The sequence below is a fragment of the Canis lupus genome, chromosome 27 (genome assembly GCF_048164855.1).
Source record: "Canis lupus baileyi chromosome 27, mCanLup2.hap1, whole genome shotgun sequence".
Classification (NCBI taxonomy): Eukaryota; Metazoa; Chordata; class Mammalia; order Carnivora; family Canidae; genus Canis; species Canis lupus.
This window is the reverse complement of record NC_132864.1, coordinates 40,247,830-40,266,866: the sequence shown is the minus strand read 5'-3', so window position 1 is coordinate 40,266,866 and position 19,037 is coordinate 40,247,830. Positions and strand designations below refer to the sequence as shown.

Sequence of the window (19,037 nt, the reverse complement as noted above, 5' to 3'; positions counted from 1 at the left end):
TGAAATACATGTTTATTAAATTAATTGAATAAGAGCTTTCTTTATATATACAGAGAGCAAATAATTTTTATTTAAAAATACGAAGTTCTCTTTTGATTTATTTGTTTTCTGTGATTTTCTTTTTTAAAGATTTGACAGAAAATAAATTATGCGTAGAACTTTACACTGTGAAATAGGTTTATATACTGAAAAATTTACAGATGAAACAAAATGTCTGGGATTTGCTTTAAAATAATCCAGTGGTGATAGTGGAGGATAACTAAAATGGGATTGGCCAAATATTGATTATTATTGAAGTTGGATGATGGGTACACAGGGATTCATTACATTACTGTTCACTATTTTTCACATGTTTGAAATTGCTAATCAGGATATTTTTAAAAAATTGAAAATGAATAGACATTTATGAAATTCTGAGAATCCCAAAGATTATTAGATACCCAAAACCTTGTGAAATGCTGGACCATATGTGCCTTCATTAAGCAAATTTTGTTTGGGGCCTGCTTGGTGCTAGGCACTTGGTTGGAACTAAAGATTCTAACATAACATAGGCATTGTCTTCTAGGGAGTGAAAGACACAGATAACCCGCAGTAAGACAGTGGGATGGCTATAAGAGATATGAATAAGGTATAGGGATACATAAAGGAGAAAGTTGATGGCAGTCAACTTTTAGAAAAGAAATGACACATGAACTAGTACTTTTATGCTGGATAGTATTTTGCAACTTTGTATATATTTTATACTGTAATGAGTATATCTTGATTTTCTGTCTCTTCTGGATTCAGTTTTGGTATTTAATATTTTCTTATAAAAATCATTCAGGTTTGAAGTACCTGGGTGACTCAGTGGGTTAAAAGTCTGACTTGATTTCCACTCAGGTCTTGATCTCAGGATTGTGAGCTCTGAGCTGGATGTGGAGCCTGCTTAAGATTAGATTCTCTTTCTCTCTCCCTCTGCCCCCATCCAGTTGCACGCTGTCTCTCACGCTCACTCTCTTTTTCTCCCTCAAAAAAAAAAAAAAAAAAAAAAAATTTCAGGTTTTCAGATTTACTTATAGAGTTTAGTAGATTTATCTCACCATTTTTTTTTTGAAAGATATATTTATTTTAGAGAGAATGTGTGCACGAGTGGCAGGGGGATGGAGAGGAGGGGGAGGAGAATTGCTAGCTGACTCCATGCCCTGTGTGGGGCCTGACTCTGGGCTGGATCTCAGGACCCTGAGATCAAGACCTATGACCTGAACTGAAGGCAGACTGAGCTACCCAGGGGCTCCTATCTTGCAATTTTTTAAACAAAATATTTTCTCTCTGTATAGGAGATTATTTCCCCATTATTATTACTTGTGTATTTGTATTTTCTTTTTTTTTTTCTTAAAGATTATTTACGAGAGAGAGCATGTGGTAACACAAGTGGGGGTGGGGGCAGAGGAAGAGGGAGAAGCAGGCGCTCCCTCCTGAGCAGAGCAGGATGCAGGGCTCTACCCTAGGACCCTGAGATCATGGCCTGAGCTGAAGGCAGATGCTTAACTGACTGAGCCACCCACATGCCCTTGTATTTGTATTTTCATGGTTTTCTTCATTACACTAATTTAGTGTTTACTGATTTTTAATTTTTTTACAAGTAATGATTTACCTTAACTTTAATGAAATCATGCCTTTTTTTTTTTTTTTTTTTAAGATTTTATTTTTTCATGAGAGACCCAGAGAGAGAGGCAGAGACACAGGCTGCCTGCAGGGAACCTGATGCGGGACTCCATCCCAGGACCCTGGGATCACGCCCTGAGCTGAAGGCAGACAGTCAGACACTGAACCACCCAAGTGTTCCAACACACTTTTTTTTGTACCTAGTTTTCAGCATTACATTTTTTTTTTTTTTTAATATTTATTTATTTGAGAAAGACAAAGGGAGCCCGAGCAGGGTGAGGGGCAGACAGAGAGGGAGAAGCAGGCTCCCTGCTCAGGGACTTAGCTGAGTCACCCAGATGTCTCTCTTCAACATCATGTTTTTAAGATTCACCTATGATGCTGCATGTCACAGTAGTTAATGTATTTTCATTGCTGCATAGCATTCTATTTTATGAATTATCAGGGCTTTTTTTCTTTAGTCCATTATCTTTTTGGTAGACATTTGGGCTGTTTGCAGTTTGGGGGTATTAACCTTATCATGTAGGTCTGTTGGGGCACACACAGACATTTCTGGAGGTCTGTGTCTGTGGTAGAGTTGCTGGATCACAGGTTATGTAGAACTTCAAATTTTACTGTTTTTGATGTTATACCAGCTTATGTTTGTTTGTTTCTTTCTTTCTTTCTTTCTTTCTTTCTTTCTTTCTTTCTTTCTTTCTTTCTTTCTTTCTTTCTTTCAAGATTTTATTTATTCATGAGAGACATAGAGAGAGGCAGAGGCAGAGGGAGAAGCAGGCTCCATGCAGGGAGCCCGATGTGGGACTTGATCCCGGGTCTCCAGGATCACACTCTGGGCTGAAGGCAGTGCTAAACCACTGAGCCACCCGGGCTGCCCCGAGCTTATGTTTCTTATATTTTTTCCTTTGCTTTTTGGGATGCTCTGCTAGTCCTCTTTTCTAATTATTACTTATCTTTGGAGTTTAGCTTTTCTTGCTCCCTAGCCAGCCAGTCGGATGAGGTGCTATTCGGGGATGAGTAGCTCCATTTTAGAGCTGCTGTCCTCTGAGATCCTTGCAACATGGAATACCTGTCTGTTGCCTCCTAGTGTATCCCGTACAGTCTGGGGAGGCTCCCCTCTGGCTTCATTCTGAAGGTCTTGGTTTCAAACAAAAAATTATTGATTTTGCTTCTCCAAGTGTACCCTGTGATAGAGTTTTGGAATATAGGTGATGTTTGGTGGGGTGAGGTCTGGAGTTGACGACCAAGAAAGAATTCTTGAGACATCTTTGGTACAAAAAGGTGGTTTTATTAAAGCTCTGGGACAGGACAGGGTTGTGAGGGGTGGCTGATGGTAGACTTGGAAGTTGGGGGAGGTTTTCAGAGAACTTTCATATGTAAAGAGGACCTGCTAGATACCAGAGGCCTTGCCTTTGTCAAGCTCAGGTGGTTTTTCCCTCTAACAAGGCATTACTGCTAAGACATTAATTTGGGAGCTTTTGGGAGGACATTACACTCTCCCCGTCTCAGGTATTCGTCAGTGGGCTGCAGGTTACTAAGGATATTTAATTTTATTTGTATTTCCTTCTGCCTTTGTTTCCTACATCAGTTATCATTACCAATTAAGGAAATTTATTTCTTGCTTACTGAAGCCTTCTATTTATTTAGTGTTTTTAAAATCAGGAATGTGTGTTGAATTTTGTCATCTAGGAAGATGATTGTGGTTTTTCCTTCTTTAATCTTCCAACATAGTAAATTATGATAGTACATTTTCTAGTATTGAATCATGCTTGCATATTTTCTTTCTTAAGATAAATTTTTACAGATTGCTTTTTCTCCTAGTTAGAGCTTACATTTCCTGTTCATGTGTTTCTAGCAATTTTTTATTAACTGCTGGACATTGTGAATATTATGTTGTTGAATGCCTAAATTTTTTTGCATTCCTTTAGTATATATATTTTTAAAGATTTCTCTTTTATTCATTTGTGTGAGAGAGAGAGAGAGAGAGCGCGCACAAGTAGGTGGGAGGAGCAGAGGGAGAGGGAAGCAAACACCCCACTGAGCAGGGAACCCCACATGGGGCCCAATCCAGGACCCTGAGATCAGACCTGAGCTGAAGGCAGACACTTAACCATCTGAGCCACCCAGACACCCCTGTTGCCTTCCTTTAAAGAGTTTTGAATTTTGTTTTATTTTGCAGTTAGTTTACTTTTGTGGGTCAGCTTGATCCTTTTGAGGTTTATTTCTGAGTTTCATAATCCAAATCAGACCCACAAAACCCTAATCCTTTATTCGTAAAAATGCCTTTACTATTCAAGTGTGACCTTTCTGGGGTCTGTATTGAAATTGTGGACGTCTGGGTGTCTACTGAAATTCTCCTACCTCAGTTGCTTGGAACTTGAATATCTCCCAGCTTTGTGATAGGTCTGGGATTCAACTTATTCACAACATTAGCAGCAGAATCAAGAGGACCCCAGGTTTCTGGAGCGGTTTTCCTGTGTAGCTTCCTCCTTCCCGGCACACTGCCCTGCTAATTCCAGCCCCTTAAGACTGCTTTCTGATTCCTCAACTCAGCAAGACTGCAGGATTCTGCACAGCATCCCCTTCCTCCACCCCCCACCCTTACCCTGATCGCCACCCCCTTCCTGTGCCACAGTTTTCCAATTGCCTCCAGGCAGAAACCTGGGGCAGTTGTAGGGTTTGTTTTGTTTCCCTTGTCTGCGTGATCTCAGTTCAGTGCTCATTACTCAGTGACTGAAAACATTTATTGTACATATTTTGTCCTGTTTTCTACTTGTTTATGTCTGGAGGGCATGCCTAATGTCAGTCACTCCATCCTGGCAGATGGTGCATTCTTTCAGTATACTGCTGAATTTTGGGGGGGGGGGGGTGGGCAGCGATGTATTTCACATTCAGTAAATCATGTTTACAGTGAGGTTGGCTTAGGGCCCGGGCTCATCTGCGCTGGTACTACTGGCCCCTGACGCTATTCCTTTTCCTGGAAGAGGGGTTAGAAGGTAGGGGGGATGTTTGTGTGAGCCACAGTTGAGAGGACAGGAATCGCAGTGCAGTGGGCTGCAGTTTCGCTCCTCGCGCCTTTCCTTTGTGCTTTCTCTGTTGGGTTTTGGGTACAGGCTTCCATCATCTCCCTAAAGTGAGTTAAGAAGCTCTCCATCCTCTCCTGTGCCCTGGAATGGTTTAAATATTAGGAACTAACTCTTCTTGAAGGTTGGGTAGAACTCCTACTTAAAACTGAGTATGTGTGGTGTCTTTCAGGTAGATCTTTGTCTCTGGTTATTTGGTATAGTCAGATTTTTCTGCATCAGTTTGAGTAATTTTAGATTTTCCTAGAAAAACTTATTTACATTTTCAAATTCTTTTAAGATAAAGTTTCAATAGTGTATGTGTGATTTTTTTTTTTTATTTTTTTATTTATCATAGTCACACAGAGAGAGAGAGAGAGAGAGAGAGGCAGAGACACAGGCAGAGGGAGAAGCAGGCTCCATGCACCGGGAGCCCGACGTGGGATTCTATCCCGGGTCTCCAGGATCGTGCTCTGGGCCAAAGGCAGGCGCCAAACCGCTGCGCCACCCAGAGATCCCCAGCATGTGTGATTTTTAAAAAATCTTCAAGATTTAAAAAAAATTTTTTTTAAATTTTTATTTACTTATTTAATTAATTTATTTGAGAAAGAGCAGAGCGAGGAGGAGAGAACGCGATTTGGTGGGCAGGGGCAGAGGGAGAGAGAGAAGCAGATTCCCCATGGAGTAGGGAACCCAGTGCGGAGCTCAGTCCCAGGATCCTGAGATCACAACCTGAACCCAAAACAGACACTTGGCCACTGAGCCCTTGCTCAGGTGCCCTTGCTCCTGCATTTAAACTTATGGCTTGTGGTTAGTTTCTCTAGGGGCTTCTTCGGGGAAGAATAACTCGTAATTACTGCAGAGCCTTGTACCTATTTTTATGTTTATTTTTATTTTTGTGTAAGCTCTGTACCCAACGTTGGGCTTGAACTCAACAATCCCAAGATCAAGAGTTCTCTTGATCTACCAACTGAGCCAGCCAGGCGCCCGCTTGTACCTCTTTTCATTGGCGTTTTAGTCCTCTAGTTTGGGTGTTTGACCATGTGATACATGAGTATGAAGTTTAACATTCAAAGAAAGTCTACCTTAATCACCAATTCCAATTCAAGACCTCTCCATAGAGATCAGTCCCTGTGATGTGTCTCTTTCAACATTTTTCTGTGCTATTTATAATCTATATCGTTCTTAGAACTATAAACAGTATAGTGTGTGTTGTGGGTATGCGTGTCTTGGTAATAAATGGTTTTATACTGTATTTGTTATTCTTAACCTGCCCTTCTCATGCAGTATGTCTTGGAGATCTTTCCACATTAGTACACGTAGATCTATGATAGAGAAGTTTTAAATAACTACATAGTATTCCATAGTATGTGTATACCATAGTTTAGTCAACCATTGAAACCAAATTTCGATATTTCCAGGAATCTCTTTTCTGCTCTATCTATAAGCGGTGCTGCTGTAAGACATTCTTAGACATTCTCTCGTAGGTTCATCTGTGACTATGACTTCATAAGAAATGGGCCATAGAAATGTGTGTTTTTATGGATCTCGCCAATTTGCCCATTAGAACATCTGTAGCAATATACATTCCTTTTCTATATCCTTGATCTAAATTATTATTGCAAAACTGGTACATGAATCAAAGCAACTTGTTTTCTGTCTAGTTTCTAGCTTTATAAAATTCTTAACAGTTCCCTATCCATTGCTAGTGTCTTTCCACGCTATAGTGAATATTCTTCTATTTGTATCTTTTTTCTGTATATTTTTTTGCTATCACTTCAATATAATTTTGGCAGAAAGAGGAAGTGAGCACATGTCTTTAAACCTCTGACAGTCCTGAACTGTCACGGATGCTGGATTATTGGCCATGAGTACTAACTTGCTCTTGCATGCCAGCCTCTACATTCCCACAGTTCAGATTTGTGTCTTATCCTAAATCTCTCTGTGTCATGGACCTTTGGGGCACTCTTAAAAGCAAATACAAACTTGATGAATGCTAAGATTCTACTGTACTTTGTGTAGAACGATAATTAAACAATGTAAACTTTCCTAGAATCATTATTAAATTAGGAATCTCAACATAAAGAAATGTAATACTAATGATTCTTGAAATCTTTATTTTTAGGTATTAGAATATTTAAATGACTTGAAGCAATATTGGAAAAGAGGCTATGGGTATACTATTAATAGTCGATCCAGCTGCACCCTGTTTCAGGATATCTTCCAGCACTTGGACAAAGCAATTGAACAGAAACAAAGGTAAAAACTTAAAAAATTTGTTTTTGATGTGTATTCTCTTGAGTGCCTAGTTAAGCTTCTGGAAGATGTTTTATAATGGGTGATTTAAAAAAAAATAAGTATTGCTTGTAATTTTTAAAATATTTTAATATAATCACTAAGCTTATGAACGAATTTGATGACATAATGTGAGTTATAAGATGTTTAAATCCTTCGTGCAACCCAGGAACTAGAGCATTACTAATAATTCCTATGTGCAGTGGTTCCTATTCCTGTCTCCTCTTGCCCCCTCTGCTCCTCATCCCATATAATTTGTTCCTCTCAAGTTGGTGGATATCATTGCTTTGCCTCTTTAAAGATTATTTTTATTATAAATGTATGTGTGCAAAAAGTATGTTTAGTTTTGCTCAGAGTCAGATGCTCATTGTCTTCTGGGACTGGATTTTCTTTTTTTCTTCCTTCAGTGTTACAGTTAACATTTTCATCATGCTGTATATACTATAAAGTCAAAAAATAGACATTTTTACTATAATACAATATTCAGTAATGTATGATACTCAGTAAAGAAGTACCACAGTTTATAGCATCTGGTCAGTGGACATTTGGGTAGTTTTTTTTTTTTTTCTCTATTATAAATAACGTAATTATACATGGCTTCTCGTAGGAATTGCAGAATGTTTTTATTTGGAATGAGGGTTTCTCATGGAAAAGCCTTTGTTAACATACTTTTCAAGGTTTAAAATAAAAAAAACTTTTCATAATTTAAACCTGTGATAGAACCTGAGCCCTATATTATTTGACAAATATGCTTCTGTGAAAGTTTATACATTCAAAATTAGAGACAAAAATGCTATAAAGATTAAGAGAGACTGAAGATTGTCTATTTGATTGTGTTTTCAGTATTATGTTTCTCATACATGTAGAGAGAATTTGTGTGTGTGTGTGTGTGTGTGTGTGTGTGTGTGTGTGTGTGTGAGACTCTAGTTTATGGAATTTTGTTGGGTTTGATGGGAGTTAGGAAAGAAAACTAGACTGAGTGTTCAGTTTCTGCTACCAGACACTTTGTGGGTAGAATAGTGAAAGCAGTTTCCATCTTTGAGGTAGGTATTAACTTCTTTCCTATTTAGTTTTATGAGTGGTTTATAACCTGTAGATTTTATAAGGTAACAGATTCTTGCTCTATCTGTTCATTGTTATTTATGCCATTGTTCAATGGCAAACTGAAAACTGTGTTGGAAAGGTTTTTAAATAATTTTTGTAAAAACTTAGTAAACAGTATTACTATTAGTAATATAATTAGTATTTACTATTATAATTTGATACCAGGTTTAAAGTTTAAGTAAGATGTTTATTATTGGTGTTTCAAAATGAGTATTTATGTACACTGGAAGCTATGAAACATTACAGAGAGAAGTTAAAGATGACCCAAATAAATGAAGAGATATACTATCTTTATGAATTGGAAAACAGGTCGATCATCTATAGACTGAATGCAATCCCTATTACAGTCTCAATAGGTCTCTTTATAGAAAATGAGAGGTTTATTCTAAAATTTATACAGAAATGCAAAGTACCTTGAAGAGCTGAAACAATTTTGAAAAAGAACAAAGCAACAAAAACTCATAAATATCTCACTTCAAAAGTTACTATAAAAACTATAGCCATAGAGAAATAAATCAGTGTCAATAACCAAGTCAGTAATAGACTCATATATAGTCAATTTTCGACAAAGATGCCAGGGGGTAATGCATTGGAAAAAAGGATACTCTTCAACAGATGGTGCTGGAACAATTGGATATCTGTATGTTAAAAAATGACACTTAGACGCTTACTTCCTGCTACACACAAAAATTGGTCATAGATTTAAATGTAAAATTGGAAATATTTTGGAAGAAAATGTAGGATCAGTGACCTAAATATAAGAGATAAAACTATGAAACTCCTAGAAGAAAACGGAATAAATCTTAATGATCTTGGATGAGGTCAAGATTTTGTAGCTAAAACACTCAAAAGCTTGATCCATCAAAAAATTTGATAAAATGGACTTCATCAAAACAAAACATTTTGCAGTTCTAAAAACACTATCTGGAAAATGAGAAGATAAGCCGTAGATGTGGAGAAAATATTTGCAAAATATACATATTTGATTAAGGATTTGAATCCAGAATGTATAGAGACATTACATCTCAATAAAGAGACCAACCCAGTTTTTAAGAAGGGCCTGAGATTTTAACAGACAGTTAAGATAACTCTGGCAAATAAGCACGTGAAAAGACACTCCCCATTGTTAGGTATTAATATCACAGTGAAATGCCACCAGTATGCCCCCTAAACTGGGTGTGAAGTAATAGGAAAAATATATATTGATCTCTGCCCCAGATTCTTGACATAGGGCTCCTGAAACCATGTAATTTCCTGGGTGATCCGAATGTCTTTTGTTCTAATGAGGCAGCTTTGGGTGGGACCCTGTGAGAGCTCGTCACTGAGAGAGACCAAGCCATGATAGAAGCTTGGAATTTTCAGACCTGAGTCCCAATTTTTTGAGAAGGGAGGAGGACTGGAAATGGAGCTAATGATCAGTCCTGCCTTTGTGATGAAGATGTCATAAAATTCCAAAAAAGTTTGAGGTTTATGGCATTTCTGGGTTGATGTAGATAAACAAGTAGTGGTGCCAAGAGTGACTTGGCCTGAAGAGGGCGTGGAAGCTCTGTGCCCCGTTCCATGTACCTGGCCCTTCCCATCTCTTCCATGTGGACATTCTTCTGTGTCCTTCATATCCTTTTATAATAAACTGGTAAATGTGTTTCCCTGAGTTTTGTGATCTGCTCTGGCAAGTTAATAAACTGAGGAGGAGGTCGAGGGAACCTTTGATTTGTAGCCAAGTTGAACAGAAGTGCATAGCCTGGGACCTCCTCCTAGAGGAGGGTGAGTGGTGGACAGTCTCCTGGGACTGAGCCCTTCCTGGACTGTGACGCTGTCTACAGGTACACAGTGTCAGAGGTGAGTTAAATGGCCGGATACCTAGCTGGTATCTCAGTGAATTGCTTGGTGCGGGGAAGATGCCCCACGTTTGGTGACCAGAAGTGGTATGAGTGTGGTAGAGTGGGAGAGTACAGCAGAAACACAGGAGGAAAAGGCTGGATGTTCTTCTTATTCACTGGCTAAAATTTAAATTAAAGCAAAAAAAAAAAAAAATAGATTGTCCTAATTGTTGGCAAGATGTATAGAAATTGGAAACCTTATATATACATTGCTGGTGGGAATGTAAAATTTATACAGCCATTTATGAAAAGTTTGGCAGCTTCTTAAAAAGTCAAACATCTACCATATGACTTAGCAAATTTAGTTCTAAGTCCCTTACAGAAATGAAATACATGTCTACACAGACTTTTATGTGACTGTTTACTGTAGTATTATTCGTAATAGCTAAAGACTGAAAACAATTCAAATGTCCACCTATAAATGGATAAACACAATGTGGTATGTCCGTATGATAGGATACTACTCACTCGACGATGAAAAAGAATGAACTACTGACAGGTACAACAAAATGAATGACTTCACAAACATTATTCTAACTGAAAGAAGTTGGTTGCACTATACATTGAATGATTGTTTGTTTGAAATTTCTAGAAAAAGCCAAACTTTACAGTTGAAAGTTTTTTAATGGCTGCCTGGATCTGGATGTGGAAGCAGAGATTGACTCCAGATGGGTACCAGGAAGTTTTTAGGGCATAGAAGTGTCCCAAACTGGATTGTGAGGATTGCACACATAGCTGTTTCGAGTCAAACAATATAGGTATTTAGTAAAAGGAAAAAGGGGGTGGTAATGAAATAATCTTTTGGCAAAAGTGGAAGTAATTTTTAAAGAATTTACTAATTCAGAAAAATAGAGTCTTTCATTAGAATTTTTTTTTACAAGATGACTCTAAAATGTTTATGACATGGATTACTAAAAATGTGTTTTAAAATTATTAGTTCACTTCTCTGCCTTAAATACATTGTAAAATAATTGAATATTTTTTTAAAAATTAGGGTTCTTGCAGTTACGTGGAGGTGATCAGGATTCCTATAAACAGGACAACTTCATTTTATTTTTTAAACAGAGTTTATTTTTTAGAGCACTTTCTGGTTCACAGCAAAACTGAGTAGAAGGTACAGAAATTGCCCACATACTCCTTGCCCCCACAAGTGCACAGCCTTCCCCACTACCATGGTCTCATGCCAGAGTTCCTTTTTAAAAACAGTTTTGAGAAATAGTTCATACATCATAAAGTTAGTTCACCCTTCTAAACTGTATGATTCTGTGACTTTTTAGTACATTCAGAGTGGTGCAACCATCACCACTATTTTTTGAAGGATTGATTGATTGATTGATTTAGAGCATGTGTGAGCTGGGGTGGGGGGGTGAGAGAGAGACTCTCAAGCAGACTTCCCGCTCAGCGTGGAGCCTGATGTAGGGCTCTGTTGCACCACCCTAAGATCACGCCTTGAGCCAAAAATCAAAGAGTCAGTCGCTTAACTGACTGAACCACCCAGGCTCCCCTCTCTAGGAAGTTTTATTTGTTTTTATCTTAAAGTAAGATTGTAGTTTTTAGCTTTTTTTTTTTTTAAAGATTTTATTTATTTATTTGAGAGAGAGAGAGTGTGTGTGTGCTCAAGCATGAGTGGGGGAGAGGGGTGTAAAAGGAGGGAGAAGCAGACTCCCCTGCTGAGCAGGGAGCTGATGTGGGGCTTGATCCCAGGACCCTGAGATCATGAGCTGAGCTGAAGTCAGATGCTTATCTGACTGAGCCGCCCACTTAGCTTATCTTCTTATAATTTGCTTATCTCACAGATGAAACACAGAGGGGAAAATGCAACTAATTGATTGCTTCATTATATTAGGTAGCAGCTGACTCTCTATTCTTAGAAGCTAATGAAGCTAATTTTTGTGCATGGCTTGTGGAATCAGATGCAGTAATACAGAGGCAGTGTGATGCTGTAGGCAGATAATTGGACTTTAGTTTTGGTCCTGGTTCTGATTTATTGATGCTGCAGATTCCAACCTTGTGAAAGGAGTTGCGTGTCCTGACATACAGGATGGTTGTGATAATGAAATGAGATGATGTCTTTAAAGCACTTATATAATGAGATGCTTTCATCGGTAAGATGAGGAAAGTCTACTCCTTTTGGATGATTTCAACTTTGTGAATTGAAAAGATTCATTCGACAGTATTTTAAAACACCTGCTGATATATGTCAGGCAATGTTATAGGACCTGGAAATGGTGATGAGTAAGACCAGACTCATTGCACTTGTGACCTTTATTATCTAGAGAAAACAGAAATGCATATAAAAGCCCCAGGTAATTGTATAACTGTGTGAGATTGTGAGACCGTGTAAAACGTTAAAGGAAGGATGGTTTGACCTTGTACGACAGGAAGTCATCTTGTTTTCTACTGGTGGAAAGAGAATCCATAATTGTGAAGACAGTAGCAGGTGCTTTTCAGGGACGGGTTATCTCTATACTAAAAGACGGATGAGGTTTTGAAAAAGATTTGTGTAGCTGATTCAAGATTAAATCATCTTAAATAGATAAAGGAAGAAAGCGTTTTTAGAGACTTCTATTAGATTTCTGTCCAAAAACAGATTGATATGGATTTTATGAGCGGTGCTCAATTTAAGAGTACTTCTAAAGAAAACTGACATAGACTCAGCAAAGAGAATATAGTATAATTTTTAAAAATTAATAGACTTTGTTTTTCAAAGCAGTTTTAAGTACACACCAAAATTCTCGAGTTCCCGTGTACCATTCCCTCCTCTACCTACACAGCCTCCCTCAACAGTAATACCACATGCCCGTGTGGTAGAGTAAGATTGTAATAGTCTTTTATCTTTGTACTTTCTCTGATCTGTTCTATCAAAACATTAACCTTTTTTTCCTGTGACTCTTAAAATATTTCTTGTGTTTGGATTTAGAGTCTGTGAGTGTGTTTATATATGAGCAATATTTTGTCATTGCTGTTTGAGTGAAATGTCTTCACCTAATTCCAGAGTCCCCAGGTTACCCTTGCGCTCCCGTCCCTCCTCCACCCCACGCTGATGTGCTACTGTCTGCCTTGTTATATTGATGTTAAAACAGAGATGCTCTTCAGTGTTTCTGAATATTTCTTCAGCATAGTTTTAAGAGCTTGGTTTTACTTTTCACAGAAATGTTAATTGGCAGCATTTTGGCTGAGTGTAACTGTGCTTTGAGTTCAGGGTCCCCGACTCTTATTAGGACCTTGGATTTTATTTTCCTTCTTGAACCATCACTAAAGTGATGGGATTAAAGTTTAAACCAGCGCATCTACTATTTAAGCAGATTTAAGCAGCTTTTGCCATTAGGCAGCTGTGATTAGAAAAGCAGATTGGAGGGCGTCTGGGTGGCTCCTTCAGTGAAGCATCTGCCTTAGGCTCAGGTCATGATCCCAGGATCCTGGGATTGAGTCCCGCATGGGGGCTCCCTGCTCAGCTAGGGGTCTGCTTTTCCTTCTGCCCCTCCCCCTGCTCGTGCTCTCTCACTCAAAGAAATAAATAAAATCTTTTAAGAAAGAAAAGCAGATTGGATTTACAGAAGAGATAAGACCTATCATATTTCATTCTACTCTTCCCTTCCCCATTATCTCTGTTGATGTATTTTTATATTTCTAGATTGGGGGAATTTTTTTTGAATATTTTTTTTATTGGAGTTCTGTATGCCAACATACAGCATAACACCCAGTGCCCATCCCGTCAAGTGCCCCGCTCAGTGCCCGTCACCCAGTCACCCCGTCACCCCGTCCCCCGCCCTCCTCCCCTTCCACTACCCCTTGTTCGTTTCCCAGAGTTAGGAGTCTCTCATGTTCTGGCTCCCTCTCTGATATTTCCCACTCAATTTTCTCTCCTTTCCAGATTGGGGGAATTCAGTAAGGAATTCAATCCGCAGGAAGTGTCCTGCTTTTTTTAAAGTAAGGTTTACATTCTGAACTGAAATTGCTAGCCTCATGAGGGCTTTCATTTCATCATGGGTACTCTCAGACACCAAAACCAACTGCTGTAAATACTTGTTACTGCCATTAAAGTCTCATTAATTTTTTTGTCTTATCTTTTCATTGACTCTCAAATCTTTGATACTTTGAGATCTCATTGTTGAATGAGTATGGTTTTTTGATGTTGTGTAGTTCCACATTTTAACATTAGATGGCAGCATTGAAATACACCTGTGGTGGCAACAAGTGGTTTTTGGTTTTTTAAATAGCTTTTTGGTCAATTACTTAGACCATAGGAATGGGGGCATTCTGTCTTTTAATGTTCTTAGAAATGTGTGCAGATCTCAAGTCCTCAGAACCTGTTTTCTGGTCTTTTTTTCCCTTTCTGACATCAGGGTTCCAAGGAGCCTCAGGAGGTATCCTGGGGAGCTCTGCTGGTGCCGCCTGTCAGAAGAAACGGTCTAAGTAAAGGTTAAAACTGGGGCTACCTGGCTGTGCTCTGAGTCCAGTTTCAAATGTCCAGCTGACTTCTGGAAAGACTTTCTGACTGTCAGGGGACCTCAGGCCTGTGATGCCTGGTACTGTCTTTCAGCGTTCCCTCCTCGGTGCTGAGAACCGGCGCCTGGGGTGCAGTTGGTGGTCGGGAGGCATGAAAGGAACATCTGAACTCCTCCCTGTTCTCCCGTGTCCCTGTGCTCGCCCTCGCTACCATCGTCCTCCCACAAGCTGTATCGTGCTGGACTCTGCGTCCGTCACCTACATCCCCTCACCCCATGTGTTCTGGTTTGCTTTTGCTTCCAGTTTTCTGTCTGGTCCTTCCACTTTTCTTTACCCCCCTCCACCCCCAACTGCAGGGAACAGGATTCAGGCTAATACCTTCGTCCTGGATTGCAGCAACTGCCTCCTGTGTGCTTCCCTGATCTGTGTACTCAGACTCTACTCCAGTGTCTTAGGCAGGCAGTTGAGGGTAAACATTTAATTACTGTCTCAAGGATCCCATGTCCTAATTTGGAGGACATTTATGTGATAGCACTAAAACATGGTTGTTAAAAAAAAAAATACTAAAGGAGAAAATTAATTTGAACTGTGGAGTTTGGTAAAGGCTTGATGGGAGGAATCCTTGAGGTTGGTCACAGAAGACTTTCACTAACCTTAGCATGTCCACTCTTGTTTCAGTTTCTTAAAAGCAGTTTTACTGACGTAGCATTGATGTAAAGTAAATGGCACCATTTCAAGTGTGCAGTTTGCTGAGTCTTTGCGTGTGTATGTATGCACGAAGCTATTGCAAGATAACATACTGTGCATCACGTGTGAAGATTTCTTTGTGGCTCCTGCTCCCCGGAACACAGTCCTGATCTGCTTCCTCTCCCTACAGATGACTCTTCCTGGGCTCTTACAGAATATGGGACCGTATGCTGTGTACAGTTTTTGGTTTGGCTTCTTTCACTCAGCGTAATGGTTATGAGATTGATCCACATTGTTGTGGGTGTCCATAGTCACTCCTTTTTAAAGTCGAATAGTGGGCAGCCCAGGTGGCTCAGCGGTTTAGTGCCGCCTTCAGCCCGGGGCATGATCCTGGAGTCTTGGGATTGAGTCTTACGTCGGGCTCCCTGCGTGGAGCCTGCTTCTCCCTTTGCCTGTGTCTCTGCCACCCCCCCATTAATAAATAAATAATTTTTAAAAAAGATTAAAAAAAAAAAGCCGAATAGTCTTCCACCATACAGAGACACCACAGTTGGTTCATCCATTCTGCTTGCAATAGACATTTAGGTTGGTTGCAGTTTAAGGCTGTTGCACATGAGGCTGCGGTGACTTTTGGTTGTCTTGGTGGGACCTCTGCTTTCGTTTCTCTTGGGTAGCACCTGGAGGTAGGCCAGCTGCGTCATGTGTAGGTGACTGTTCACATTCTTAAGACACATCCACATGCGAGAGTTCAGTTATTCTCCGTCCTGGCCACACTTGGTACGGGAGGGCTTTTTGGCTTGCGCGGTTCTGGTGGGTGTATAGTAGCTCCTCACTGTAGTTTTAGTTTGCACTTCCCTAAACATTCCTGATGTTGGGCAGGTTTCCGTGAGCTCATTTACCGTCCCTGTGTTTCCTCGGGTGAAGGGTCTGTTCCCATCTTTTGCCATTTTGTAATCGGGTTATCATCTTTTATTTTTGGAAGAGTTCTTTGTATATATTTCTAGGTACGAGTCCTTTTCAGGCTTATGCCTTACAAATATATTCTTCTAGTTTGGGTTCACCTTTTTGTTTCTGTGATCGTGTCTTTTGGGGGTCGATTTTGTCCCCCCCCCCCCAATGGAGGTAGTTTCTCCTGAACATCTGTTTGATACCCTGTACAGTTTGAGGTTTTCCTGGTCTGGCTTATGGGATGTAGACTCTTCCTGGCCCTGTGTTAGCTTTGCGAAGTTTTCTCACCTGTCCTCTTCTGGTATTTTCCCTGGATTTGGATAGTTTCTCGCAAGCATGTGTGGATCGGAAGCAGCCGAAAGTCGAGGGGAGTCCCTGCACATCTCTCTTCTCTGGAACTCTGCCCTGTGAACTCCGGCCAGTGTGGCCTCCCTAGGTTCTCAGTCCCTCCTCATCTGCTCAGGAAGGACGTCAGGCTCTGTTCGTCCGGGCTCCCCTCCGCTGTGCTGCTGCCTGGAAGCTGGGTGATGGGCTGCGAGAGTCCTTAGGGTTTACCTTCCCTCCCTCAGAACTGCTGCCTCCTTTGTTCTTTCTGGCTTTAGAGGAATTGAAGGCAGGAAGGTAAACCCAGTCCCTGTGGCTGGAAGAAGTTATTTGTATTGTATTTTTGCTGGAGAAAAAACTTTATGCTTAAGTCATTGTAGTTCTACATTTGTCCTAAGCTGACCAACTGATGCTTCTCCGAATTCCTCATTGGAGCTGATGCTTCAGTCAGATGTGTAAGAAAACTTAAAAAATATATTTTTTTTTCCTGGTAATTTTCTTCCCAGAGCATCTCCTGTCTCTGGCACTTCACATTTATTTGTTACGTTAAGTATGGGAATTGTTTGAGTCATCTAAAGTTTGATTTGATATTCCTGGATCATGTTTAAAAACACACTTTGTGTAATATTAGTTAAATGTGAAACGTGAATTAAGAGCTTAGAAAGATCTAAGCTGAGTACATTTAGAGCAAAAACATGCAATTATTAGTTGTTTTTCTGGGTGAGCTTTTTGAATGACTCTAAGTACCTTCTTAAGATATTTTACCTAAATGGAACACATACATAGTCATCAGTCCTTATTTAACAACATAATTGTAGACTTCAAATTAAATTTTGTTTTTTATTGAAGATTTGATAAAATCTTCTTAACGACTTACATAAGCAAAAGGGGCTATTTGGAGACCTACATTCTTATCCTGCTAGATAGCTTTCAGTAACACACATGTCTTTTTCTAACTTTTAAAATGAGAGGGCTTGACCACATCTCAACCCTCAAACGTTAGGGTCCCAGTTGTGTATTTCTGAAATACATTAGCACAGATTACTCATTTGTGTTCTTATATTTGTATTAATGGTTTACATTTTCCAGATTTTTTTTTTTTAAAGCTAATGTGCCTATCTCTTGCATTGTTTTTTTTTTTTTTAATTTTTATTTATTCATGATAGGCACACAGTGAGAGAGAGAGAGAGGCAGAGACACAGGCAGAGGGAGAAGCAGGCTCCATGCACCGGGAGCCTGACGTGGGATTCGATCCCGGATCTCCAGGATCGCGCCCTGGGCCAAAGGCAGGCGCCAAACCGCTGCGCCACCCAGGGATCCCTAATGTGCCTATCTCTTAAAGTGGTTTTGTCACATTTGGAAAATGTGACATTCCAAGTTTAATGCATTTTATCAGAAGGAGAGAGCAGAGGTAAAAGTGTCCTATTTCATGTCCTTGTATTCCTTGTTCTTTGGGAGACTGTTCTGCTAAGAGTTCTAAAGAAAGAATTGTCCTTACAAGTCTGGGGATATGAGTGAATTTGAGGAATGTGACTGTTAGAAATCTGTGTTTGTTGATGGATCAGAATATACAGTCAGAATGCAGGAAAATAGGTAAGTTCAAAGCAAATTTAAAAACATCTGAATTATTAACTTGAAATTAAGTATGTAAATATTAAACATCTATTTGTTTAGACATTTTTACATTTTTACATTACATTTACATTTTACATTTTTACATTTTACATTGTTTACTCACTGGGGTAAAATTATTAGACTTCCGTGCATGGGATTGATGCAGGAGATACAGATGTGGGACGGAAGTTTCGCCGACTGTCCCCAGGACAGCAGGCTGTGATACGGTCCACAGAGATCCTGGGGATGCTAGAGTCTGAACTCCCACAGCTGTGTTCGTATTTTTATGGGCACGTGCATTTCTCTGGGGAGAAGTCCCATTCCTTTAGGCAGAGTCTCAGGGGTTTTATGTCCCCAAAAGTTAAAAGCTACAGGTGTGGTAGATCTTTTTTTTTTTTTTTTCTTTTAAAGATTTATTCATTCATTCATTCAGAGAGAGCGAAGAGAGAGGCAGAGACACAGGCAGAGAGAGAGGCAGGCTCCATGCAGGGAGCCCGATGTGGGACTCGATCCCGGGTCTCCAGGATCACACCCCAGGCTGCAGGCGGCGCTAAACCGCTGCGCCACAGGGGCTGCCCGGTGTGGTAGGTCTTGAACCTGCTCACCTCTGGTTGTCTTGGCGGCAGCTCCTAAAAAAACGTTTACATCTTTCCGTCAAAAGATTGCATTCTTTTGTTAAAGATAAAAACTTGGTTCTTTCTGTCCTGACATTCCGGACTTCCCGACTTTGTTTATGGAGAGAGCTACAGGGATGGGGTCATAGAGTGGAATGTGGCCATCTTTATGTTTTCAGCAATCTTCTGAAAAAAAAATTATGTGCAGTGATCTTACATTAGGAGTTGAATAAACTGAGGAGTGATTTTTTTTTCCACATTCTTTCTCCTTTTATCCTCCCATACATTGTATTCTCTGTTATTCTGGCCCTCCACGCCAACACACACGCTCCCTTCCTCAGTCAGACACACACACGTTCCTACCTGTGTTCTGTTGCCAGTATTTTGGGCTTAATCATAGAGCAGCTTTGCTTTGAAGA

General features: G+C 39.8%; 1 protein-coding gene across 1 annotated transcript in view; it reads left to right on the top strand.

Annotated features, from left to right (window-relative positions):
* The window catches only part of MINPP1 (multiple inositol-polyphosphate phosphatase 1), a 46,268-nt gene that overhangs the window by 11,260 nt on the left and 15,971 nt on the right, over positions 1–19,037 (top strand). The window contains exon 4 of the mRNA XM_072803718.1: positions 6,829–6,962. Within this exon, the coding sequence (XP_072659819.1) occupies positions 6,829–6,962 (134 nt within the window). The remainder of the gene's footprint in view (positions 1–6,828; positions 6,963–19,037) is intronic.